This window comes from Pleurodeles waltl, chromosome 7 (genome assembly GCF_031143425.1).
Source record: "Pleurodeles waltl isolate 20211129_DDA chromosome 7, aPleWal1.hap1.20221129, whole genome shotgun sequence".
Taxonomy (NCBI): Eukaryota; Metazoa; Chordata; class Amphibia; order Caudata; family Salamandridae; genus Pleurodeles; species Pleurodeles waltl.
In genome coordinates this window covers 701585710-701613504 of record NC_090446.1, presented here as the reverse complement: position 1 = coordinate 701613504, position 27795 = coordinate 701585710, and the positions used below count along the sequence as shown (strand labels likewise).

General features: G+C 46.6%; 1 protein-coding gene across 1 annotated transcript in view; it reads left to right on the top strand.

The window, feature by feature from the left end:
- HSPA4 (heat shock protein family A (Hsp70) member 4) overlaps nucleotides 1–27795 on the top strand; it is a 506168-nt gene that overhangs the window by 44228 nt on the left and 434145 nt on the right. Inside the window, exons 8-9 of the mRNA XM_069244722.1 lie at nucleotides 6351–6427; nucleotides 10855–11006. Coding sequence (XP_069100823.1) covers nucleotides 6351–6427; nucleotides 10855–11006 — 229 coding nt within the window. The remainder of the gene's footprint in view (nucleotides 1–6350; nucleotides 6428–10854; nucleotides 11007–27795) is intronic.

The window sequence follows — 27795 nt, the reverse complement described above, 5'->3', positions numbered from 1 at the left end:
GGACTCCCTTTGGCAAAAACATTTCAAGCCTACTCCATCAACATGCTTTTGAACATTTGAAAAATCTTTATACTGTTGGTGTGCTGGGACTGTAAAACTATTAAAAACGTTACTCTTAATTTGCCAACTCTTGAAATGAATTCGTTTTTTTATTTTTTGAAGGGGGCAGTGGAGAGGAGTACTAGCATCTGCAGCTCGACTAAAAATTTTGCATGGTACATAAAGAATAAGAGAACCAAAGGTTCGATGGCATCTGTCGCTGTAGATACGCATGTTTTGCATAGCTCGCCATCTGGTGTTGGGTCGGAGTGTTACAAGTTGTTTTTCTTCGAAGAAGTCTTTCGAGTCACGGGACCGAGTGACTCCTCCTTTTGTCTCCATTGCGCATGGGCGTCGACTCCATCTTCGATTGTTTTTTTTTTCCGCCATCGGGTTCGGACGTGTTCCTGTTGCTCCGAGTTTCGGAACGGAAAAACAGCTAAATTTCGGAAGATTTTCGTTGGTATTGTTGCGTTCGGGATCGGCGTAGTCAGAATCAACACCGCATCGAAGATCGAAGAGCTCCGGAGCCCTTCGGGGTAGTTTTCGATCCCCGTCGGGGCCTGCTCGGCCCGACCGCGTGTAGAAGAACGCCGATGGAACGGACCCCGTTTCGTTTCTGTCCCAAATGCCACAAAAAATACCCCTATTCAGACCAACACTTGGTCTGTAACCTGTGCCTATCACCTGAGCACAGTGAAGACACTTGCGAGGCCTGTCGTGCGTTCCGGTCCCGAAAAACACTCCGAGACCGTCGAGCAAGAAGACTTCAAATGGCGTCCACGCCGACAGCGCACCGAGAGTTCGAGGTACAGGAAGAGGAAGAAACCTTTTCGATACACGAATCTGACTCCGAGGAATTCGACGATCCACGAACCGTGAGTAAGACGTCGAAAAGCACTCATAAGAAGATTGTCAAGGCCCAGGGGACGCCACTGCCACCAGGCCATGGCTCCACCCGTAAATTCGGTGACCGACCGTCGGCACCGAAAAAGGCCCAATCAGTGCCGAGACCGTCCGACTCCGGTCGAGACACCGGCACGCAGCCTTCTCGGGACCGAGAAAGTGCTGGAGACATACATCGACACCGAGATAGCGGTGTAGACACGGCTCGACGCCGAGACAGCGGCACCGATGAAGATCGACGCCGAGATGTTTCGACTCCGAAAAAGAAAAAAGCCACCTCTGAGACGAAAAAAGATGCAGACAGGGTTTCGGTGCCGAAACAACCTGCAACCGACCCAGTTTCAGGCTCTTATACCGAAGAGCAATCAATGACCTCCCAAATGCGAAAGCATAGGTTTGAGGAAGACCTGCAATCCACCGATGTAGACCATACGCAGAAACGTATTTTTATACAGCAGGGGACAGGAAAGATAAGCACCCTTCCCCCTATTAGGAGAAAGAGAAGACTGGAATTTCAAACTGACCAAACACCACAAACAAAAATGGTGAAAAGGGTTACTCCGCCACCCTCTCCTCCACCTATAATTCACGTCTCGCCAGCACAAACTCCATCACATTCCCCGGCTCACACCACCATGAGCCAAGGTGACCAGGATCAGGACGCATGGGACTTATACGACGCCCCTGTGTCAGATAACAGTCCGGAGGCATACCCTACAAAGCCATCACCACCAGAGGACAGTACTGCATATTCTCAGGTGGTGGCTAGAGCAGCACAATTCCACAATGTAAGCCTCCACTCAGAACAGGTCGAGGATGACTTTCTATTCAACACTCTCTCTGCCACCCACAGCTCCTACCAAAGCCTGCCTATGCTCCCTGGTATGCTTCGGCACGCAAAAGACATCTTTAAGGAGCCGGTCAAAAGTAGGGCAATCACACCAAGGGTGGAAAAAAAGTATAAAGCGCCTCCTACAGACCCTATTTTCATAACTTCGCAGCTGCCACCAGATTCTGTCATTGTAGGAGCAGCTAGGAAAAGGGCCAACTCCCACACATCTGGGGACGCACCACCCCCAGATAAGGAAAGCCGCAAGTTCGATGCAGCTGGAAAGAGAGTCGCAGCACAAGCTGCAAACCAGTGGCGCATCGCTAACTCACAGGCACTTCTTGCGCGCTATGACAGAGCCCATTGGGATGAGATGCAACATCTCATTGAACATCTACCCAAAGACCTACAAAAGAGGGCAAAGCAAGTGGTTGAAGAAGGACAGAACATTTCAAACAACCAGATACGCTCCTCCATGGACGCAGCAGACACAGCTGCAAGAACAATAAATACATCTGTGACCATCAGAAGGCATGCATGGCTACGAACGTCTGGGTTTAAACCAGAGATTCAGCAGGCAGTTCTCAATATGCCATTCAACGAAAAAGAACTGTTCGGTCCAGAAGTGGACACGGCGATTGAGAAACTTAAAAAGGACACGGACACTGCTAAAGCCATGGGCGCACTCTACTCCCCGCAGAGCAGAGGAAATTACAGCACCTTCCGCAAAACACCCTTTAGAGGGGGGTTTCGGGGTCAGGCCACACAAGCCAGCACCTCACAGGCAACACCATCCAGTTACCAGGGACAGTACAGGGGAGGCTTTCGGGGCCAATATAGAGGAGGGCAATTCCCTAGGAATAGGGGAAAATTTCAAAGCCCCAAAACCCCTACAACTAAGCAGTGACTCACATGTCACTCACCCCCTCCACACAACACCAGTGGGGGGAAGAATAGGTCATTATTACAAAGCATGGGAGGAAATCACTACAGACACTTGGGTTCTAGCAATTATCCAAAATGGTTATTGCATAGAATTTCTACAATTCCCTCCAAACATACCACCAAGAGCACAAAATTTATCAAAACATCATTCCGAGCTCCTGGAGATAGAAGTTCAAGCACTATTGCAAAAAAACGCAATCGAGTTAGTACCAAACACACAAATAAACACAGGAGTTTATTCACTGTACTTCTTAATACCAAAGAAGGACAAAACGCTAAGACCAATCCTAGACCTAAGAATACTAAACACATACATCAAATCAGACCACTTTCACATGGTCACACTACAAGAAGTGTTACCATTGCTGAAACTACACGACTACATGACAACATTAGACCTCAAAGACGCGTATTTCCATATACCAATACATCCATCGCACAGGAAATACCTAAGGTTTGTATTCAAAGGAATACACTACCAATTCAAGGTACTGCCTTTCGGTTTAACAACCGCACCAAGAGTCTTTACCAAATGTCTAGCAGTAGTCGCTGCACACATCAGAAGGCAGCAAATACATGTATTCCCGTATCTAGACGACTGGCTAATCAAGACCCATTCGTTAATAACGTGCTCACACCACACAAATCAAATCATACAAACCCTCTACAAACTAGGGTTCACAGTCAACTTCGCAAAATCCAACATTCTGCCATGCAAGGTACAACAATACCTAGGAGCCATAATAAACACAACAATAGGAGTAGCCACTCCAAGTCCACAAAGAATTCAAAATTTCAACAACATCATACAACGCATGTATCCAACACAGAAAATACAAGCAAAGATGATATTACAACTCCTAGGCATGATGTCTTCATGCATAGCCATTGTCCCAAACGCAAGACTGCACATGAGGCCCTTACAACAGTGCCTAGCATCACAGTGGTCACAAGCACAGGGTCACCTTACAGATCTGGTGTTTAATAGACCGCCAAACTTACCTCTCGCTTCTATGGTGGAACAATATAAATTTAAACAAAGGGCGGCCTTTCCAAGACCCAGTGCCACAATACGTAATAACAGATGCTTCCATGACAGGGTGGGGAGCACACCTCGATCAACACAGCATACAAGGACAATGGAACGTACATCAAACAAAACTGCATATAAATCACCTAGAACTGCTAGCAGTTTTTCAAGCACTAAAGGCTTTTCAACCAATAATAGTTCACAAATACATTCTCGTCAAAACAGACAACATGACAACAATGTATTATCTAAACAAACAAGGGGGGACACACTCAACGCAATTGAGCCTGCTGGCACAAAAGATATGGCGTTGGGCAATTCACAACCAAATTCGCCTAATAGCACAATTTATCCCAGGAATTCAGAATCAACTCGCAGACAATCTCTCTCGAGATCACCAACAGGTCCACGAATGGGAAATTCACCCCCAAATTCTGAACACTTACTTCACGCTCTGGGGAACACCTCAAATAGACTTGTTTGCGACAAAAGAGAACGCAAAATGCCAAAACTTCGCATCCAGATACCCACACAGGCAGTCCCACGGCAATGCCCTATGGATCAACTGGTCAGGGATATTTGCCTACGCTTTTCCTCCTCTCCCTCTCCTTCCTTATCTGGTAAACAAACTCAGTCAAAACAAACTCAAACTCCTATTAATAGCACCAACTTGGGCAAGGCAACCCTGGTACACAACGCTGCTAGACCTATCAGTAGTACCCCACATCAAACTGCCCAACAGGCCGGATCTGTTGACACAACACAACCAAACGATCAGACACCCAGATCCAGCATCGCTGAATCTAGCAATCTGGCTCCTGAAATCCTAGAATTCGGACACTTACAACTTACCCAAGAATGTATGGAAGTCATAAAGCAAGCCAGAAGGCCATCCACCAGGCACTGCTATGCCAGTAAATGGAAGAGGTTTGTTTGCTACTGCCATATTAATCAAATCCAACCATTACACGCAACCCCAAAACATGTAGTGGGTTACTTGCTTCACTTACAAAAATCTAACCTAGCTTTCTCTTCCATTAAAATACACCTTGCAGCAATATCTGCATACCTGCAGCCTACCTATTCAACTTCCCTATATAGGATACCAGTCATTAAAGCATTCATGGAGGGCCTTAAAAGAATTATTCCACCAAGAACACCACCTGTTCCTTCATGGAACCTAAATGTTGTCTTAACTAGACTTATGGGTCCACCTTTTGAACCCATGCACTCCTGCGAAATACAGTTCCTAACATGGAAGGTTGCATTTCTCATCGCCATTACCTCTCTAAGAAGGGTAAGCGAGATTCAGGCGTTTACAATACAAGAACCTTTTATACAACTACACAAAAATAAGGTTGTCCTAAGGACTAATCCTAAATTTCTACCAAAAGTTATTTCACCGTTCCATCTAAATCAAACAGTGGAACTTCCAGTGTTCTTCCCACAGCCAGATTCCGTAGCTGAGAGGGCACTACATACTTTAGATGTCAAAAGAGCATTAATGTATTACATTGACAGAACAAAGAGCATCAGGAAAACTAAACAGCTATTTATTGCATTCCAAAAACCTCATGCAGGAAACCCAATATCAAAACAAGGTATAGCCAGATGGATAGTTAAATGCATCCAAATCTGCTACCTTAAAGCTAAACGACAACTGCCCATTACACCAAGGGCACACTCAACCAGAAAGAAAGGTGCTACCTTGGCCTTTCTAGGAAACATCCCAATGCAAGAAATATGTAAGGCAGCCACATGGTCTACGCCTCACACATTCACCAAGCACTACTGTGTAGACGTGTTATCCGCACAACAAGCCACAGTAGGTCAAGCCGTATTAAGAACATTGTTTCAGACTACTCCCACTCCTACAGGCTGAGCCACCGCTTTGGGGAGATAACTGCTTACTAGTCTATGCAAAACATGCGTATCTACAGCGACAGATGCCATCAAACTGAAAATGTCACTTACCCAGTGTACATCTGTTCGTGGCATCAGTTGCTGTAGATTCGCATGTGCCCACCTGCCTCCCCGGGAGCCTGTAGCAGTTCGGAAGGTACCTTCAACTATTTGTATATATATTATTTTAACCTTAAATAGGTACATACTTAGTCACTCCATTTCATGGGCACTATTACTACAATACAACTCCTACCTCACCCTCTGCGGGGAAAAACAATCGAAGATGGAGTCGACGCCCATGCGCAATGGAGACAAAAGGAGGAGTCACTCGGTCCCGTGACTCGAAAGACTTCTTCGAAGAAAAACAACTTGTAACACTCCGACCCAACACCAGATGGCGAGCTATGCAAAACATGCGAATCTACAGCGACTGATGCCACGAACAGATGTACACTGGGTAAGTGACATTTTCATTATTGTGGTAGATGGAGGTTTTGAGTGGGTTTGTGGCAAATGCTCTTTGTAATTTACTGTAGCAAGCGGAGGCGTTGTTCCCCTTGGGTTTTTAACTGAAGATTTTTCTTCATTTTTGCATTTTGTAGTTGAAAAGCTTTACATTACCCTGCAGCAACAATTGTCTTGAACATCCCGTTTTCATTTGTAACTAACGAATTTAAATTTTTTTTACTTTTTAAGGAGTCATTTTGAAGAGATGTGCGATGGCATTCTTGCTAGAGTGGAAGCGCCTTTTCGCAGTGTTTTGGAACAAGCAAGTAAGTAGTCCTTTACAAATGGAATTTTGTATGAAATTCGTTTTGAATGAGAATAAAAGATACAAGAATGTTTTGGTTATTAAAAATATACATAAAAAGGTTCCTTAATGTACTGAATGAAATTACTTATGATTGTCTGAGTGACCTTAATTGATGCATGTATGGTGACTGAGATCTAGATTGTGGGGCAGTGGCATATACTTCTGGTCATAGGTGAAAGGCAGATAGTTCACTGCAAGCTTTAGTCAAATGTAGACAATTATACCAATTTTTTAATGGGAAGAGCTAGAGAGTCGTTGAATTTGGTGCTCATAAACTCCTGCCTAGTGAACAATTTTTTTTTAGATGCCAATTGTAGTTTAGATGCTGCTCCTTATTTTATTTTTTTATTTTCATTTTAACTCGCAAAACTGTTAGGCTCATTTAGTGTTGCTACCTGACTCAAACCAGTCATCTGGTATAACAACGTCTGGCAGGGGACCAACACAATGTGTTATATATGGGCACTAGATTATGTATTATAATGTTGAAATATTACATTGTAATTGAATGTGTATATCTTTCCTCTCCATTGATTGGGCTACTACTACACCCCACAGTGATTAATTGACTTGGTTGGGTAGTTCTGTTCATCAGCATTAAACCTACAGGGCTATTGTTTTGGAACTGCCAAGTTTGGACAGTGTGCTCCTTTTTCATGCATACTCAGTGCATTCAAACTGAAACCACTTTCCACTTTGAAAGCCATAAATCAGTTAATCTATCTTTTCCCCCAGGAGATTAATTTTCCGGCCTTAACCTTCCTTATCATAATATCAAGGATATTACACATTGTTACTGACTTGTCCCCAACCTCCTGCACTTCATTCCGCTAGCCTTGTCAGCCACATGACCAATTATCCAAACATCATATGTAATAGGAAAATGTAAATAGATGTTCTTTTAGACATTTCTTGAATATGTCAGTTTCTGGCATCGCAAATATGTTCAGATTGTTGGAGGCATATTTGAAGCGCAAGAAGTTATTTCTGTTTTCACCAGGCCCAATTCCAGTTCAGCTTTTTAAGTCGAGCCTTCCAGACTGCACAGCTACCATCATCCCAGGTTTTTGTCCCTCCCCTGGAGGATGGAGAGGAAGGGGGGGGGGGAGGAACTCATGATAGGTGGAGTTAGAATTAATCATCCGTAAGGTATTCTTGAAAGATAGTATATAAGGGATAAGTCTGATGGTGTTGTGGATTCTGGTTCTATGCTTTGGGGAGTTGAAAAAGGATTGGTTTGAAGTATTTTCTTTGTTTTAAGTATCTCTAGACGGGAGCTGATTATCCTCTTGTCAACGTTACGCCTCCATTTGTGTTGAACTTGTCATTTTAGGTTTGGTATAAGACAAATTTATGACCTTTTAAGTTATGCAGGCTATTTTGAAGGTGGTAAGTGCCAGTCAGATTGTTATATGCAGATAGGAAACCATGCATCATGCATTTTGTGGCTTTTAGAGATCATTTAAGGTGCAAAATACTGGTTTTGTGTAGGCCAGGGGGAGAGAATTACCTTCATCCTGATAGGAGAGCGCAAAGGGTTGGTCTGCAATCCTGACGACCATCAGAGGGAATGGTGCCTTTAATCATCTCTATGAGATACAGCTCGTAGTTTTTGCCAGTTTGTCACATTCATTTAGGTTGTCAAATCCGTGATCCATCCTAGGTATTTTGCTTAAGGTTCTAAGGCTGGGGTGAATGCAAGCAGGATGCTGAGCCAAGCCATTTTGTAGTAGGAGCCATCCTTAGAATATAGAGGAAGAATTCTGCCTTGCTATGGTTAAGTTTGAGAGAAGGTGTAGATCCACAGTTAGCCTGCCTAAATTGTGTTTAGGGTTGTGGCCTTTGTTGATATGGAGATTTTGCTGTGAAATGTAGGTTAGTGCCATCGCCTTATTGTTGTCTTGTACCATTTCAGTCAGTGGTTCCGTGTAATGGTTAAGTAGGTGTGCTGAAAGAATTATGTCTAAAGGTAACCGCATAGGTAAGTGTAAAGTTTGAATGAGTACTTTAATGAATTGAGATCTCGCGGTCAAAAGACTGATAGTAATGAAGAACATTTCCCTTTGTATCCAGTTCAGAAGGTAAGATGTTGAGAATGGATGTGCGATGATTAGTGCTGTCAAGTCTAATAGTAATAGGTATAGATTTCCTTGTTCCATGGTTCTTCAGCTGTCTTAGAGTGTTTGAAGTGTGGCATCTATGTGCTGTTTTGATCTGAAGCTGGGTTTAGGTTTGTTCAATAGGTTATTGTTGCATATATTGGTTAATATTTTTTTTTTAAAGATTTTGGATAATTTTTTCTTGTTTGGTAGCATCTATGTGGGTTGTTTCGATTGAGGTTTGGTTTCTTGAATAATGGCCTGACTTGACGTGTCTTGATAGAGCATGAAAATACTACTACTTTGATAGAGGAGCTTGCTGTTTTGAGGACAAGAGGGAAGATCTCATTGGTGCATGTGTGGACTAGAGTTGCTGTCCAGTGATCATGGTGTGACAGAAGGTTTGGTGGTGGATATAATCTGATGGAGTGTTTCTATGTTGGATTATCGATCTGTGGCAGATTTTCCTGCATATTTTGTATTTGTTTTGTTGTGACAAGTTTGAAATTGATGTCCGACCTGAAGCAGAACTAGAAATATTTTTTGTATACTTTGGATTCGTGCAGAATGTTATGGTTTGAAAACGGGTTGCAATAGTTTTTGTTGATTTGCAGATCTTGTATTTAAACTAGTTGCTTTGCTTTTCAGGTTGAGGCTTTTGTGGAGCCTTTTGGTTCTTAAGAGTAGCTAGCTTTTCCGTATGGTCTCAAATTTCCTAGTAGTTAACTTGCTCGATTTCAGGTCATTTGAGTCTACAGGTTTGCTTAAGAGCGAGAGATTGTGTTGTTGACAGCAGTTTTAGATGAGTCAAAGATAGAACTCTGTGATGGGGGGGTGTTTGGGTCTGTTCTGCATATGTGAAATTGGTATAATGACTACATTCCAAGATGGCTTGCAATATTCTTTCTAGGTCTTCTCCATAGTTTCATGGATTGTTGTGTTTTTTTTTTTTTGGCTGAGTTTGGAGATAAAACAGATTTTGGTCTTCAGATTATTGAGTGTTCCCATTTCTGTGTGTTGAGGAGGTGATAAGTTGTTGGAGGTCATACCGAGAACTTATTACTTTAGTTTGGTTTCTGGGATTTGTGCCTAATCCATCTTTAGTGAAGTCTCCAGTACAAATGTTGTTGGCATGGTATAGTTCAAGTAATATATCATTTTTTACAGTGAACTGTGGAGTCTGGGTTGTTATATAATAGTGAAACACAATGTCAAATTGTTTTAAACATGGACTTTGATCATGAGAAGTTTGACAAAGGAAAACTAGAATTAGCAACAGAAGAGCAGTTACCAGGTATGTCTGTAGATGATAGTTATTCTCCCTCTAGTTGTGTGGATTACAGTGTCAAATTGGGAACAAATATGTCAAACAATGAGACTAAAATGTCCATTTGATGAAGGGCATGTTGGTTGAGAGTGTGTGATCAAGTTTGGCAGCCTTGCAAGTTTATCTTCTGTTGATAAGGATGCATTTTTAGGGCTAGAGCAGAGTTATTGTGATATAGGTGTGTTGCTGGTGTTAATGAGAGGCACGTTGTTTTGATTTCTTTACTTATCTTTTTTTTTTTTTTTTTTTTTTCTGGTGGGGAAGTTTGCGACTCGGAGTTTAATTGGTGATAAGAGGGTTTTAGAAAGACAACCCAGAGTTTGGATCTAATAAACTTAGGGGATGGCGAGGGCTGATGGATAGCTAGTATTAACACACAATCCAGTGACGTTTGCTAGATTCTAAATATGTTGTTGTTTTCTCTTGATTAAAGGCGGTACACTAAATAGGACTACAGAGGTGTGTTGTAGAGGGCTTGCAAAGTACTTGATTCAGTTTTAAATAAGGAGCTAAACTCCTTCAATATTTTATTTTGGTATGTGCTGTGGGTGAAAGTTTTTATAGGCTACTACATGATAGTCTAATCATTTTTTTCACATTTGTGGCAACTTATTTTCCTTCCCCCTAGTTACGTATTTCCTGTATGTGTTGTGGTTGTCATATAAGTAAGTGTTGCTGTTACAACAGCTGTGGTATTTATGGCTCTGCTTGTGTTGTAATTAAGTTCTCAAGTATTTGCTTGGACTTATACAAACTTTAAAATTGTGGGCTTCTTTGGGGGCTTGAAGCATCAGACTCTTGCTTCAAATATGTGGTTATTGAGTCTCAAACTAAAGGGCAATTTTCACAGCAAATTAAGTTTTGTTTGTATTTAAACTTTGTCCATTTATCCAATTCTGTTGTATAAATGATTGTTCATCGTAAGTACCTGCTAATGAGGATGTTATTGCTTGATTTTAGAGCTGAAAAAGGAAGATATTTATGCGGTAGAAATTGTAGGTGGTGGTACAAGAATTCCTGCTGTAAAGGAAAGAATCACTAAGTTCTTTGGTAAAGAAATTAGTACAACGTTAAATGCAGATGAGGCTGTGACTCGAGGCTGTGCTTTGCAGGTAAGAACATTCTTTTGTGTTGTAGCATTCTGAAAATGTACGCTGTTGCATCACTTAAAAGGAGGTAATTAGTGCTTCAAACATCTGTCCTTAAATCAGTGTTGAATGCTTGATGGACCGTTTGATCTTTGATCCTTGCAGCAAGTTCTACCCATGCCCAGTTCCTAATTAGCCTTGCTTAATTTTCCCCAAGTTATTCAACATCAGGACTTAGGACACTGATAATGGCACGTTTAGTTGTTATGCTTTTTGCACATTCTTCTGTGAGCAGACACTTGAGAGCGTCCACTGTCTGGCATTGCAAAGCTGGTTTCTGTTGTGTAATATAATACACTCTCCTCCAGAATTGAATCGTTCTGAAATTAACATGCTTCTGTTAGTCCCCTTTGTCCAGCTTGAAATCCTCTAGTACATGTAAAGGAGCATAAATGAAAAATAATCACTTGAACATTCAGTTTGTTTTTGCTCATGGTCTTCATGGACGTTAGATTTCTGCTTCCATCATGATTTTAAACATCAGAATTAGCTACTGCTGAAGCCCCCAAAAATAATGTAAGTAGTGGGGTGCTTATTTTGAGTGAATACCTATGGTGAATAATTTGTGTGCCTTTCTCCCGTATTGCCTCTTAGTTTCAAAACCTGGAAAGATTTAGAATCTATTGTGTCTGTGGAAAAGAAAGCAAAAATCTACCTCAGAACCATTGCCTCTGTCAGATTTAAACTCAACAGTTACTTTTGAGATGCGTACTTCGAGTTTGTCCCCTAATGAATCTAAACTTGCAGCACTATAATCTAAGACTTTGTATTTTCCCTTGTTGATGACCTTGTCGATTGAGAAATCTTCATTGTTGATTACGGCGCTATTCCTCTATTACAAATGACAAGTGGGCAATGTACCACTCTTTGTTCTACGATTTTATAGCCAGCCACTGTTGTAGATTAAGCACATGATCAATAAGAACTTCTGTGATAAAAGTATTATTGGGTGGAAAGACAACAACGGTGACTTCCTTGAACACTGTTGCACTGTTAACTTTGAATTCTGTTAATTGTAGGAAGCTTGCCCTTTATATAGTGGTCTAAAATGAGTTACACTGTGAGGAATCCAAGCAAACCCGAGAGGAATTAGAGGCACAAATAACACCCCAAATCCTCCCTTTTGTGGTAGTGGACGAGGAGTTAGGCATATCAGATCGTAGTGCAAAGCATGTAAGACACACACAAATGCAGTAATCAAGATGCACACTTAAAGAAAACTGACACCAATTTATAAAGCTAACACATAGTTTTATATACATTTAGATACCAAGATCATCGGAATCAGGTGAGTACTTTTTTAGGTATTAATTTTTACAGTTTTCAAAAGTTGAGAGGGCAGTTTTTGGAGCAGTAATGTTATCCTATTGGGGCAAAAACATATGCATACGATTACTTAGCAGACACTTACAGGACCAATCTTCTGGAGTTGAAGTCAGTATGGGGCAAGGTCCAGGGCAGCACCAACAGGTCACTTCTGGAGGCTCTGAGGTGTCAGGGTGCAGAGGTACTTCTCAGCTTTATGTGCTCTAATGATAGTCAATGGGGATTGGTCTGGTTAAAAAGAGCCTGCAGGTTTGGACTGGGAGACCGGTCGGGCTGCACCAGCAAGGGGACTTTGCTCTCAAGATGCTCGGGGACGTGGTGGCACCTTAGGTCCTCTTCTCCACAGATGACTGATGCAGAAATGTCTTAAGACATTGGATTTGTTCCGCCGGGAGCTCTCACGGTTGAGGGGAGCTGCAAATGGTGCTGCAGGTTTCATCAGTGAGTCCACGTGGGGTGGGGGATGGGGGGGCGGCAAGTCCAAGGTGAGCTTTGTCTCTGGAGGGCTGGGGACCATGCTTTCACCGTTGGCCTACCTAGCTCAGGCTAGGTGGCACAGGAGCAGTGGTACTTTCTGGTGTCGGGTTTTGGAGGTCTGGAGTCCACTCTGGTCTCTTGGGGTACCTGCAGGATGCAGAGAAGTAGCTTTACCGCTCCACGGGAGTTCCTGGGTCTTTGTTGAAGACAGACACTCCGCCCAAGCTTCTGGAGGCATGACCGCTTATAGGGCAAGACAACTTTGGTGCAGTTTGGTGGGAACAGCAGACAGGCCGGCAGGGCTGGTGCCAAATCGGACGCTTCTTCCTCAGTCTTCGCTTTTGCGGCCCTTCTATGTTGTCCTTCTTTGTAGGTGAATAGGAATCTGATTTCCTGGTGCCAAAGACTTCCCTGAATACTGAATTTAGGAGCGTTTCAGGGAAGTGTTGGGCAGTAGCCAATGGGCTATTTACCCCAGGGCTCACTACGCCCCCTACATGACTACTTCCTTTGGGAAGTGGGCCTAACCCTGTCCCGAGTTCCCACATCAAGCAGCTCATCTTAGGGGTAGGACTGACCTGAAAGGTGGGCTCATCTCTCGGACTACTAATTTTTCTTTCTGTCCAGGTGACAAATGGGCTTGTTGTCATGTGAGTGGATGGGCTTTTTTGGGGGTAGGGGGTGTTAAGGGACCTGGATTATCAAGCAAGGGGGTCTGGGTCAGAACCCTGTCTGTTGGTGAGAGATAGGTAAAACGAGTCAGCCAGCACACGAGTAGAGGGTAAGTTTTCATGGGGCACCTCTAAGGTGCCCTCTGGATGCATGTATTAATAAATGAATCACTGGCATCAGGGAGGATGTTTTAATATGAGATGATTGATACTAAATTTGCAAAGCTGGCCTGGTGTGTGGTGAGCACCTATGGTGTTATCACCTTATACCAGGTCCAGGTATCCCCTACTAGTGAAGTGTATGCAGTGTCTAGGAAGCCAGGGCTCTCTTGCAGTAGCTTTGGATGAGCAGCCAAGACTTATCTAGGAGACATGCAAAGCTTATGCAGTACCACTACAGTCACACAGCACAATCACATGTGCAAGAACCACACAGTGTTAGAAAAAATAATGTACTTTATTCTAGCAACACCTATACTAAAATACTGTATAGGCAATACTCTGCTAGCAGGTGAGTAAACACACTTTTGTAAACACAGCAATCAGGAACGGGCATAGAAAACAGTGAAATAACAGAAAATAATAGAGACCTCAGGGGGAGACCAAACCGTTCACTAAGTAACTGAAATGCGAAAAGCAGGCCCCCACCCAAGGAAGAACCCCAAAATGTAGGTACCAAAGTGCCTCCGCAACCAGGAGAGAAGAGGGAAGTACCTGTTTTTCCCCCAAACCCACAGGTAAACTTGGGTAAACTTTGTGAAAGCTCTGTGCAAGACCAAAGCAAGACTGGAAGAAACAGAAGATGGATCCCGACAGAGGAGGACCTGCAAATGAAGGGGACCAAGTCCAGTTCCAGTTGGAGTGTCTGTTTTGGGGGCAGGAGCCACTATCCACCCTTCTGGAGTTGCAGGACCAGGTAGACGGTGAAGACCAGAAATCGGCTATGCAGCACAGGAGTTCCAGAAGTGATTCAGTCGATGTCCCACATCAGAAGAAGGGTTGCTTTCATTCAGTCAGTGTAGGAAGTTGGCTCTGTATGTGCTATTTCAAAGTAAGGAATAGCATGCACAGAGTCCAAGGGTTCCCCTTAGAGGTAAAATAGTGGTAAAAAGAGATAATACTAATGCTCTATTTTGTGGTAGTGTGGTCGAGCAGTAGGCTTATCCAAGGAGTAGTGTTAAGCATTTGTTGTACATACACATAGACAATAAATGAGGTACACACACTCAGAGACAAATCCAGCCAATAGGTTTTGTTATAGAAAAATATCTTTTCTTAGTTTATTTTAAGAACCACAGGTTCAAATTCTACATGTAATACCTCATTCGAAAGGTATTGCAGATAAGTACTTTAGGAACTTCAAATCATCAAAATTGCATGTATACTTTTCAAGTTATTCACAACTAGCTGTTTTAAAAGTGGACACTTAGTGCAATTTTCACAGTTCCTAGGGGAGGTAAGTATTTGTTAGGTTAACCAGGTAAGTAAGACACTTACAGGGCTTAGTTCTTGGTCCAAGGTAGCCCACCGTTGGGGGTTCAGAGCAACCCCAAAGTCACCACACCAGCAGCTCAGGGCCGGTCAGGTGCAGAGTTCCAAGTGGTGCCCAAAACACATAGGCTAGAATGGAGAGAAGGGGGTGCCCCGGTTCCGGTCTGCTTGCAGGTAAGTACCCGCGTCTTCGGAGGGCAGACCAGGGGGGTTTTGTAGGGCACCGGGGGGGACACAAGTCCACACAGAAATTTCACCCTCAGCGGCGCGGGGGCGGCCGGGTGCAGTGTAGAAACCAGCGTCGGGTTCGCAATGTTAGTCTATGAGAGATCTCGGGATCTCTTCAGCGCTGCAGGCAGGCAAGGGGGGGATTCCTCGGGGGAAACCTCCACTTGGGCAAGGGAGAGGGACTCCTGGGGGTCACTTCTCCCGTGAAAGTCCGGTCCTTCAGGTCCTGGGGGCTGCGGTTGCAGGGTCTCTCCCAGGCGTCGGGACTTTAGGTTCAAAGAGTCGCGGTCAGGGGAAGCCTCGGGATTCCCTCTGCAGGCGGCGCTGTGGGGGCTCAGGGGGGACAGGTTTTGGTACTCACAGTATCAGAGTAGTCCTGGGGTCCCTCCTGAGGTGTTGGATCGCCACCAGCCGAGTCGGGGTCGCCGGGTGCAGTGTTGCAAGTCTCACGCTTCTTGCGGGGAGCTTGCAGGGTTCTTTAAAGTTGCTGGAAACAAAGTTGCAGCTTTTCTTGGAGCAGGTCCGCTGTCCTCGGGAGTTTCTTGTCTTTTCGAAGCCGGGGCAGTCCTCAGAGGATGTCGAGGTCGCTGGTCCCTTTGGAAGGCGTCGCTGGAGCAGGATCTTTGGAAGGCAGGAGACAGGCCGGTGAGTTTCTGGAGCCAAGGCAGTTGTCGTCTTCTGGTCTTCCGCTGCAGGGGTTTTCAGCTGGGCAGTCCTTCTTCTTGTAGTTGCAGGAATCTAATTTTCTAGGGTTCAGGGTAGCCCTTAAATACTAAATTTAAGGGCGTGTTTAGGTCTGGGGGGGTTAGTAGCCAATGGCTACTAGCCCTGAGGGTGGGTACACCCTCTTTGTGCCTCCTCCCAAGGGGAGGGGGTCACAATCCTAACCCTATTGGGGGAATCCTCCATCTGCAAGATGGAGGATCTCTAAAAGTTAGAGTCACCTCAGCTCAGGACACCTTAGGGGCTGTCCTGACTGGCCAGTGACTCCTCCTTGTTTTTCTCATTATTTTCTCCGGCCTTGCCGCCAAAAGTGGGGCCTGGCCGGAGGGGGCGGGCAACTCCACTAGCTGGAGTGTCCTGCTGGGTTGGCACAAAGGAGGTGAGCCTTTGAGGCTCACCGCCAGGTGTGACAATTCCTGCCTGGGAGAGGTGTTAGCATCTCCACCCAGTGCAGGCTTTGTTACTGGCCTCAGAGTGACAAAGGCACTCTCCCCATGGGGCCAGCAACATGTCTCGGTTTGTGGCAGGCTGCTAAAACTAGTCAGCCTACACAGATAGTCGGTTAAGTTTCAGGGGGCACCTCTAAGGTGCCCTCTGTGGTGTATTTTACAATAAAATGTACACTGGCATCAGTGTGTGTAGGAAGTTGGCTCTGTATGTGCTATTTCAAAGTAAGGAATAGCATGCACAGAGTCCAAGGGTTCCCCTTAGAGGTAAAATAGTGGTAAAAATAGATAATACTAATGCTCTATTTTGTGGTAGTGTGGTCGAGCAGTAGGCTTATCCAAGGAGTAGTGTTAAGCATTTGTTGTACATACACATAGACAATAAATGAGGTACACACACTCCGAGACAAATCCAGCCAATAGGTTTTTATATAGAAAAATATCTTTTCTTAGTTTATTTTAAGAACCACAGGTTCAAATTCTACATGTAATATCTCATTCGAAAGGTATTGCAGGTAAGTACTTTAGGAACTTCCAATCATCAAAATTGCATGTATACTTTTCAAGTTATTGACAAATAGCTGTTTTAAAAGTGGACACTTAGTGCAATTTTCACAGTTCCTGGGGGAGATAAGTTTTTGTTAGTTTTACCAGGTAAGTAGGACACTTACAGGGTTCAGTTCTTGGTCCAAGGTAGCCCACCGTTGGGGGTTCAGAGCAACCCCAAAGTCACCACACCAGCAGCTCAGGGCCGGTCAGGTGCAGAGTTCAAAGTGGTGCCCAAAACACATAGGCTAGAATGGAGAGAAGGGGGTGCCCCGGTTCCGGTCTGCTTGCAGGTAAGTACCCGCGTCTTCGGAGGGCAGACCAGGGGGGTTTTGTAGGGCACCGGGGGGGACACAAGCCCACACAGAAATTTCACCCTCAGCAGCGCGGGGGCGGCCGGGTGCAGTGTAGAAACAAGCGTCGGGTTCGCAATGTTAGTCTATGAGAGATCTCGGGATCTCTTCAGCGCTGCAGGCAGGCAAGGGGGGGATTCCTCGGGGAAACCTCCACTTGGGCAAGGGAGAGGGACTCCTGGGGGTCACTTCTCCAGTGAAAGTCCGGTCCTTCAGGTCCTGGGGGCTGCGGGTGCAGGGTCTCTCCCAGGCGTCGGGACTTTAGGTTCAAAGAGTCGCGGTCAGGGGAAGCCTCGGGATTCCCTCTGCAGGCGGCGCTGTGGGGGCTCAGGGGGGACAGGTTTTGGTACTCACAGTATCAGAGTAGTCCTGGGGTCCCTCCTGAGGTGTTGGATCGCCACCAGCCGAGTCGGGGTCGCCGGGTGCAGTGTTGCAAGTCTCACGCTTCTTGCGGGGAGCTTGCAGGGTTCTTTAAAGCTGCTGGAAACAAAGTTGCAGCTTTTCTTGGAGCAGGTCCGCTGTCCTCGGGAGTTTCTTGTCTTTTCGAAGCAGGGGCAGTCCTCAGAGGATGTCGAGGTCGCTGGTCCCTTTGGAAGGCGTCGCTGGAGCAGGATCTTTGGAAGGCAGGAGACAGGCCGGTGAGTTTCTGGAGCCAAGGCAGTTGTCGTCTTCTGGTCTTCCGCTGCAGGGGTTTTCAGCTGGGCAGTCCTTCTTCTTGTAGTTGCAGGAATCTAATTTTCTAGGGTTCAGGGTAGCCCTTAAATACTAAATTTAAGGGCGTGTTTAGGTCTGGGGGGTTAGTAGCCAATGGCTACTAGCCCTGAGGGTGGGTACACCCTTTTTGTGCCTCCTCCCAAGGGGAGGGGGTCACAATCCTAACCCTATTGGGGGAATCCTCCATCTGCAAGATGGAGGATTTCTAAAAGTTAGAGTCACTTCAGCTCAGGACACCTTAGGGGCTGTCCTGACTGGCCAGTGACTCCTCCTTGTTTTTCTCATTATTTTCTCCGGCCTTGCCGCCAAAAGTGGGGCCTGGCCGGAGGGGGCGGGCAACTCCACTAGCTGGAGTGTCCTGCTGGGTTGGCACAAAGGAGGTGAGCCTTTGAGGCTCACCGCCAGGTGTGACAATTCCTGCCTGGGAGAGGTGTTAGCATCTCCACCCAGTGCAGGCTTTGTTACTGGCCTCAGAGTGACAAAGGCACTCTCCCCATGGGGCCAGCAACATGTCTCGGTTTGTGGCAGGCTGCTAAAACTAGTCAGCCTACACAGATAGTCGGTTAAGTTTCAGGGGGCACCTCTAATGTGCCCTCTGGGGTGTATTTGGCAATAAAATGTACACTGGCATCAGTGTGCATTTATTGTGCTGAGAAGTTTGATACCAAACTTCCCCGTTTTCAGTGTAGCCATTATGGTGCTGTGGAGTTCGTGTTTGACAAACTCCCAGACCATATACTCTTATGGCTACCCTGCACTTACAATGTCTAAGGTTTTGTTTAGACACTGTAGGGGTACCATGCTCATGCACTGGTACCCTCACCTATGGTATAGTGCACCCTGCCTTAGGGCTGTAAGGCCTGCTAGAGGGGTGGCTTACCTATACTGCATAGGTAGTGAGAGGCTGGCATGGCACCCTGAGGGGAGTGCCATGTCGACTTACTCGTTTTGTCCTCACTAGCACACACAAGCTGGCAAGCAGTGTGTCTGTGCTGAGTGAGAGGTCTCCAGGGTGGCATAAGACATGCTGCAGCCCTTAGAGACCTTCCTTGGCATCAGGGCCCTTGGTACTAGAAGTACCAGTTACAAGGGACTTATCTGGATGCGAGGGTCTGCCAATTGTGGATACAAAAGTACAGGTTAGGGAAAGAACACTGGTGCTGGGGCCTGGTTAGCAGGCCTCAGCACACTTTCAATTGTAAACATAGCATCAGCAAAGGCAAAAAGTCAGGGGGCAACCATGCCAAGGAGGCATTTCCTTACACAACCCCCCCCCCAAACGAAAGAGGATGAGACTAACCTTTCCCAAGAGAGTCTTCATTTTCTAAGTGGAAGAACCTGGAAAGGCCATCTGCATTGGCATGGGCAGTCCCAGGTCTGTGTTCCACTATAAAGTCCATTCCCTGTAGGGAGATGGACCACCTCAACAGTTTAGGATTTTCACCTTTCATTTGCATCAGCCATTTGAGAGGTCTGTGGTCAGTTTGAACTAGGAAGTGAGTCCCAAAGAGGTATGGTCTCAGCTTCTTCAGGGACCAAACCACAGCAAAGGCCTCCCTCTCAATGGCACTCCAACGCTGCTCCCTGGGGAGTAACCTCCTGCTAATGAAAGCAACAGGCTGGTCAAGGCCATCATCATTTGTTTGGGACAAAACTGCCCCTATCCCATGTTCAGAGGCATCAGTCTGCACAATGAACTGCTTAGAATAATCTGGAGCTTTTAGAACTGGTGCTGAGCACATTGCCTGTTTCAGGGTGTCAAAGGCCTGTTGGCATTCCACAGTCCAGTTCACTTTCTTGGGCATTTTCTTGGAGGTGAGTTCAGTGAGGGCTGTCACAATGGATCCATATCCTTTCACAAACCTCCTGTAATACCCAGTTAAGCCAAGGAATGCCCTGACTTGAGTCTGGGTTTTTGGAGCTACCCAGTCCAGAATAGTCTGGATCTTGGGTTGGAGTGGCTGAACTTGGCCTCCACCTACAAGGTGGCCCAAGTAAACCACAGTTCCCTGCCCTATCTGGCATTTGGATGCCTTGATAGAGAGGCCTGCAGATTGCAGAGCCTTCAAAACCTTCCTCAGGTGGACCAGCTGATCCTGCCAGGTGGAGCTAAAGACAGCAATATCATCAAGATAAGCTGTGCTAAAGGACTCCAAGCCAGCAAGGACTTGATTCACCAACCTTTGGAAGGTGGCAGGGGCATTCTTTAAACCAAAGGGCATAACAGTAAACTGATAATGCCCATCAGGTGTGGAGAATGCTGTCTTTTCTTTTGCTCCAGGTGCCATTTTTATTTGCCAGTACCCTGCTGTCAAGTCAAAGGTACTTAGAAATTTGGCAGCACCTAATTTGTCTATGAGCTCATCAGCTCTTGGAATTGGATGAGCATCTGTCTTGGTGACAGAATTGAGCCCTCTGTAGTCCACACAAAACCTCATCTCTTTCTTTCCATCTTTGGTGTGAGGTTTGGGGACTAAGACCACTGGGCTAGCCCAGGGGCTGTCAGAGCGCTCAATTACTCCCAATTCCAGCATCTTGTGGACTTCCACCTTGATGCTTTCCTTAACATGGTCAGACTGCCTAAAGATTTTGTTCTTGACAGGCATGCTGTCTCCTGTGTCCACATCATGGGTACACAGGTGGGTCTGACCAGGGGTTAAGGAGAAGAGTTCAGGAAACTGTTGTAGGACTCTCCTACAATCAGCTTGCTGTTGGCCAGAGAGGGTGTCTGAGTAGATCACTCCATCTACTGTGCCATCTTTTGGGTCTGATGACAGAAGATCAGGGAGAGGTTCACTCTCTGCCTCCTGATCCTCATCTGTTACCATCAACAGATTGACATCAGCCCTGTCATGGAAGAGCTTAAGGCGGTTCACATGGATCACCCTCTTGGGGCTCCTGCTTGTGCCCAGGTCCACCAGGTAGGTGACCTGACTCTTTCTTTCTAGTACTGGGTAAGGGCCACTCCATTTGTCCTGGAGTGCCCTGGGAGCCACAGGCTCCAGAACCCAGACTTTCTGCCCTGGTTGGAACTCAACCAGTGCAGCCTTTTGGTCATACCAAAACTTCTGGAGCTGTTGGCTGGCCTCAAGGTTTTTGGTTGCCTTTTCCATGTACTCTGCCATTCTAGAGCGAAGGCCAAGTACATAGTCCACTATGTCTTGTTTTGGCTCATGGAGAGGTCTCTCCCAGCCTTCTTTAACAAGAGCAAGTGGTCCCCTTACAGGATGACCAAACAGAAGTTCAAAGGGTGAGAATCCTACTCCCTTCTGTGGCACCTCTCTGTAAGCGAAAAGCAGACATGGCAAGAGGACATCCCATCTCCTTTTGAGCTTTTCTGGGAGCCCCATGATCATGTCTTTTAATGTCTTGTTGAATCTCTCAACCAAGCCATTAGTTTGTGGATGGTATGGTGTAGTGAATTTATAAGTCACTCCACACTCATTCCACATGTGCTTTAGGTATGCTGACATGAAGTTGGTACCTCTGTCAGACACCACCTCCTTAGGAAAACGCACTCTGGTAAAGATACCAATGAGGGCCTTGGCTACTGCAGGGGCAGTAGTCGACCTAAGGGGAATAGCTTCAGGATACCTGGTAGCATGATCCACTACTACCAGGATATACATATTTCCTGAGTGTAAGGAAATGCCTCCTTGGCATGGTTGCCCCCTGACTTTTTGCCTTTGCTGATGCTATGTTTACAATTGAAAGTGTGCTGAGGCCTGCTAACCAGGCCCCAGCACCAGTGTTCTTTCCCTAACCTGTACTTTTGTATCCACAATTGGCAGACCCTGGCATCCAGATAAGTCCCTTGTAACTGGTACTTCTAGTACCAAGGGCCCTGATGCCAAGGAAGGTCTCTAAGGGATGCAGCATGTCTTATGCCACCCTGGAGACCTCTCACTCAGCACAGACACACTGCTTGCCAGCTTGTGTGTGCTAGTGAGGACAAAACGAGTAAGTCGACATGGCACTCCCCTCAGGGTGCCATGCCAGCCTCTCACTGCCTATGCAGTATAGGTAAGACACCCCTCTAGCAGGCCTTACAGCCCTAAGGCAGGGTGCACTATACCATAGGTGAGGGTACCAGTGCATGAGCCTGGTACCCCTACAGTGTCTAAACAAAACCTTAGACATTGTAAGTGCAGGGTAGCCATAAGAGTATATGGTCTGGGAGTCTGTCAAACACGAACTCCACAGCACCATAATGGCTACACTGAAAACTGGGAAGTTTGGTATCAAACTTCTCAGCACAATAAATGCACACTGATGCCAGTGTACATTTTATTGTAAAATACACCACAGAGGGCACCTTAGAGGTGCCCCCTGAAACTTAACCGACTATCTGTGTAGGCTGACTAGTTTTAGCAGCCTGCCACAAACCGAGACATGTTGCTGGCCCCATGGGGAGAGTGCCTTTGTCACTCTGAGGCCAGTAACAAAGCCTGCACTGGGTGGAGATGCTAACACCTCCCCCAGGCAGGAATTGTCACACCTGGCGGTGAGCCTCAAAGGCTCACCTCCTTTGTGCCAACCCAGCAGGACACTCCAGCTAGTGGAGTTGCCCGCCCTGTAGGAAGTTGGCTCTGTATGTGCTATTTCAAAGTAAGGAATAGCATGCACAGAGTCCAAGGGTTCCCCTTAGAGGTAAAATAGTGGTAAAAATAGATAATACTAATGCTCTATTTTGTGGTAGTGTGGTCGAGCAGTAGGCTTATCCAAGGAGTAGTGTTAAGCATTTGTTGTACATACACATAGACAATAAATGAGGTACACACACTCAGAGACAAATCCAGCCAATAGGTTTTTATATAGAAAAATATCTTTTCTTAGTTTATTTTAAGAACCACAGGTTCAAATTCTACATGTAATATCTCATTCGAAAGGTATTGCAGGTAAGTACTTTAGGAACTTCAAATCATCAAAATTGCATGTATACTTTTCAAGTTATTCACAAATAGCTGTTTTAAAAGTGGACACTTAGTGCAATTTTCACAGTTCCTAGGGGAGGTAAGTATTTGTTAGGTTAACCAGGTAAGTAAGACACTTACAGGGCTTAGTTCTTGGTCCAAGGTAGCCCACCGTTGGGGGTTCAGAGCAACCCCAAAGTTACCACACCAGCAGCTCAGGGCCGGTCAGGTGCAGAGTTCAAAGTGGTGCCCAAAACACATAGGCTAGAATGGAGAGAAGGGGGTGCCCCGGTTCCGGTCTGCATGCAGGTAAGTACCCGCGTCTTCGGAGGGCAGACCAGGGGGGTTTTGTAGGGCACCGGGGGGGACACAAGCCCACACAGAAATTTCACCCTCAGCAGCGCGGGGGCGGCCGGGTGCAGTGTAGAAACAAGCGTCGGGTTTGTAATGGAAGTCAATGGGAGATCTAGGGATCTCTTCAACGCTGCAGGCAGGCAAGGGGGGGGTTCCTCGGGGAAACCTCCACTTGGTCAAGGGAGAGGGACTCCTGGGGGTCACTCCTCCAGTGAAAGTCCGGTCCCTCAGGTCCTGGGGGCTGCGGGTGCAGGGTCTCTCCCAGGTGTCGGGACTTAGGATTCAAAGAGTCGCGGTCAGGGGAAGCCTCGGGATTCCCTCTGCAGGCGGCGCTGTGGGGGCTCAGGGGGGACAGGTTTTTGTACTCACAGTCTTAGAGTAGTCCTGGGGTCCCTCCTGAGGTGTTGGATCGCCACCAGCCGAGTCGGGGTCGCCGGGTGCAGTGTTGCAAGTCTCACGCTTCTTGCGGGGAGCTTGCAGGGTTCTTTAAAGCTGCTGGAAACAAAGTTGCAGCTTTTCTTGGAGCAGGTCCGCTGTCCTCGGGAGTTTCTTGTCTTTTCGAAGCAGGGGCAGTCCTCAGAGGATGTCGAGGTCGCTGGTCCCTTCGGAAGGCGTCGCTGGAGCAGGATCTTTGGAAGGCAGGAGACAGGCCGGTGAGTTTCTGGAGCCAAGGCAGTTGTCGTCTTCTGGTCTTCCTCTGCAGGGGTTTTTCAGCTAGGCAGTCCTTCTTCTTGTAGTTGCAGGAATCTGATTTTCTAGGGTTCAGGGTAGCCCTTAAATACTAAATTTAAGGGCGTGTTTAGGTCGGGGGGGTTAGTAGCCAATGGCTACTAGCCCTGAGGGTGGGTACACCCTCTTTGTGCCTCCTCCCAAGGGGAGGGGGTCACAATCCTAACCCTATTGGGGGAATCCTCCATCTGCAAGATGGAGGATTTCTAAAAGTTAGAGTCACTTCAGCTCAGGACACCTTAGGGGCTGTCCTGACTGGCCAGTGACTCCTCCTTGTTGCTTTCTTTGTTCCCTCCAGCCTTGCCGCCAAAAGTGGGGGCCGTGGCCGGAGGGGGCGGGCAACTCCACTAAGCTGGAGTGCCCTGCTGGGCTGTGACAAAGGGGTGAGCCTTTGAGGCTCACCGCCAGGTGTCACAGCTCCTGCCTGGGGGAGGTGTTAGCATCTCCACCCAGTGCAGGCTTTGTTACTGGCCTCAGAGTGACAAAGGCACTCTCCCCATGGGGCCAGCAACATGTCTCGGTTTGTAGCAGGCTGCTAAAACTAGTCAGCCTACACAGATAGTCGGTTAAGTTTCAGGGGGCACCTCTAAGGTGCCCTCTGTGGTGTATTTTTCAATAAAATGTACACTGGCATCAGTGTGCATTTATTGTGCTGAGAAGTTTGATACCAAACTTCCCAGTTTTCAGTGTAGCCATTATGGTGCTGTGGAGTTCGTGTTTGACAGACTCCCAGACCATATACTCTTATGGCTACCCTGCACTTACAATGTCTAAGGTTTTGTTTAGACACTGTAGGGGTACCATGCTCATGCACTGGTACCCTCACCTATGGTATAGTGCACCCTGCCTTAGGGCTGTAAGGCCTGCTAGAGGGGTGTCTTACCTATACTGCATAGGCAGTGAGAGGCTGGCATGGCACCCTGAGGGGAGTGCCATGTCGACTTACTCGTTTTGTCCTCACTAGCACACACAAGCTGGCAAGCAGTGTGTCTGTGCTGAGTGAGAGGTCTCCAGGGTGGCATAAGACATGCTGCAGCCCTTAGAGACCTTCCTTGGCATCAGGGCCCTTGGTACTAGAAGTACCAGTTACAAGGGACTTATCTGAATGCCAGGGTGTGCCAATTGTGGATACAATGGTACATTTTAGGTGAAGGAACACTGGTGCTGGGGCCTGGTTAGCAGGGTCCCAGCACACTTCTCAGTCAAGTCAGCATCAGTATCAGGCAAAAAGTGGGGGGTAACTGCAACAGGGAGCCATTTCTTTACACAAGCCCCCCCCAGCCCACAGGCCAGGAGACTCAGCCCAAGCTGGGAGAGTCTTCCTAGTCTGTCAGGCGAGAAAGAGTAGGAGAAATAGGCTGGTTAGTTGCAGGGCCTACTCTGCCTTACATCCTTCTGTTCAGGTCATTCCCTTTGGGGAACTGACCCACTTCCACAGTGATAGGACCTAGTCTGAATTGCCTCTTGTCTGCATCTTCAATGTCTCCACCCATTCTTTCTATTCTGGTTTTAGAGGTATCCACCTCTGCTAACCTTATCTTGGCCAGGGTTACCCCTAGCTTACCCAAAGAGGTTACCCAGAGCTGGAGTAACCCCACCATGACCAATAGGGTCAGGGGGCCTAACTTGCTATTTGGCATGGGGTCAGACCACAATGCTAAGGATAGTGCAGCCATAAAGGCTAACACCCAGCAGAGGCCACTGACAGCTGTCAGTGCCCAGAACCACACCTTTAGCTCTTCACCTAAAAGGGAAGGGGCTAAGTTACAGGCTTCTTTGGGTTCAGGTTGCCTGTCTGCTGTATTAGAGTGGGGGGTTACCACATCTGGTAGTAAACACCCTTCTTCCACCCTTTCTTCTGTTAGCTGAGGAGCCACCCACTCAGGTTTAACAGTTGCCTGACTAGCCAGGACTTCTTGTGGGTCAGGTTGGACTTTATCAGGGCCATTTTTGGAGTTCTCCCCTACTGGAGCAGAATCTCCTTGGCTTGCTGTAACCTTGGCTAAAGGTTGTCCACCCTTCCTACTCTGTTTTCTTTTCTTCTTCTTCTGGGGCCTGCTTGCATTTACTGCAGAGGCAGGACTTCCAGAATCCTTGGGAGAGGACTGGCACTGGACCAGTTCCTCTCTTGGGCTCTGACTAACCTCTGGGTAGTCATTTCCAAGGAGACAATCAAGGGGGAGGTCTGTACTGACTACTACCCTTCTCCAGCTAAGAGTGCCACCCACTTCTATGGGCACTAAAGCCACAGGCCTCTTAGTGACCCTGTCTAGGCTAACTCTTACCCTGGCAGTCTCACCTGGGATGTACTGGTTTGAGAGCACCAGCCTGTCATGCACAATAGTGTGACTGGCACAAGTGTCTCTCAGGGCAGTGGTTGGGATTCCATTCACCAGTAGGTGGTGGAAGTGTCTGCTTCCCTCTGGAATCTCCAACTCACCTGTTGGGCCCTGTTTCCAGTTGAAGGCTAGGAAGACCTCCTCATCTGAGGAGTCATCTCCCATGGCTACACTGGTTACCCCTGGAATTTTGTTCTGGGGTTTGTTTTTGGGACAAGAAGTGTCCTTGGTGTGGTGCCCAGACTGTTTACAGTTGTGGCACCATGCCTTAGTGGCATCCCAGTTCTTACCCTGGTACCCACCTTTGTTTTGGGTTGTGTCCTGGGGCCCACCCACCTGTTCTGGTTTTTGGGGGCCTACAGAGGACTCTTTTTCTTGGTTTCTAGTGTTACCCACTTTCTCCTGGGGAGTTTTTGTAACCCCTTTCTTTTGGTCACCCCCAGTGGAAGTTTTGGTTACCCTAGTCTTGACCCAGTGGTCTGCCTTCTTTCCCAATTCTTGGGGAGAAATTGGACCTAGGTCTACCAGATACTGATGCAACTTTTCATTGAAGCAGTTACTTAAAATGTGTTCTTTCATAAACAAATTATAAAGCCCAACATAGTCACACACTTCATTTCCAGTTAACCAACCATCTAGTGTTTTTACTGAGTAGTCTACAAAATCAACCCAGGTCTGGCTCGAGGATTTTTGAGCCCCCCTGAATCTAATTCTATACTCCTCAGTGGAGAATCCAAAGCCCTCAATCAGGGTACCCTTCATGAGGTCATAAGATTCTGCATCTTTTCCAGAGAGTGTGAGGAGTCTATCCCTACACTTTCCAGTGAACATTTCCCAAAGGAGAGCACCCCAGTGAGATCTGTTCACTTTTCTGGTTACACAAGCCCTCTCAAAAGCTGTGAACCATTTGGTGATGTCATCACCATTTTCATATTTTGTTACAATCCCTTTGGGGATTTTTAGGATGTCAGGAGAATCTCTGACCCTATTTAAGTTGCTGCCACCATCGATGGGACCTAGGCCCATCTCTTTTCTTTCCCTTTCTATGGCTAGGAGCTGCTTTTCCAAAGCCAATCTTTTGACCATCCTGGCTAACAGGGGGTCATCTTCACTGGAGTTATCCTCAGTGATTTCAGAGGTGTTGGTCTCTCCTGTGAGGGAACCAGCATCTCTGACTATTATTTTTGGAGTCAGGGTTTGAGGGACCCTGTTCTCCCTAGATAGGACTGGTAGGGGGGAATTTTCCTCCAAGTCACTATCCTCTTCCTCTGAGTTGCCACCCTCAGAGGGGTTGGCCTTTTCAAACTCTGCCAAAAGCTCCTGGAGCTGTATTTTGGTAGGTTTGGGGCCCATTGTTATTTTCTTTATTTTACAGAGTGACCTTAGCTCCCTCATCTTAAGATGGAGGTAAGGTGTGGTGTCGAGTTCCACCACAGTCTCATC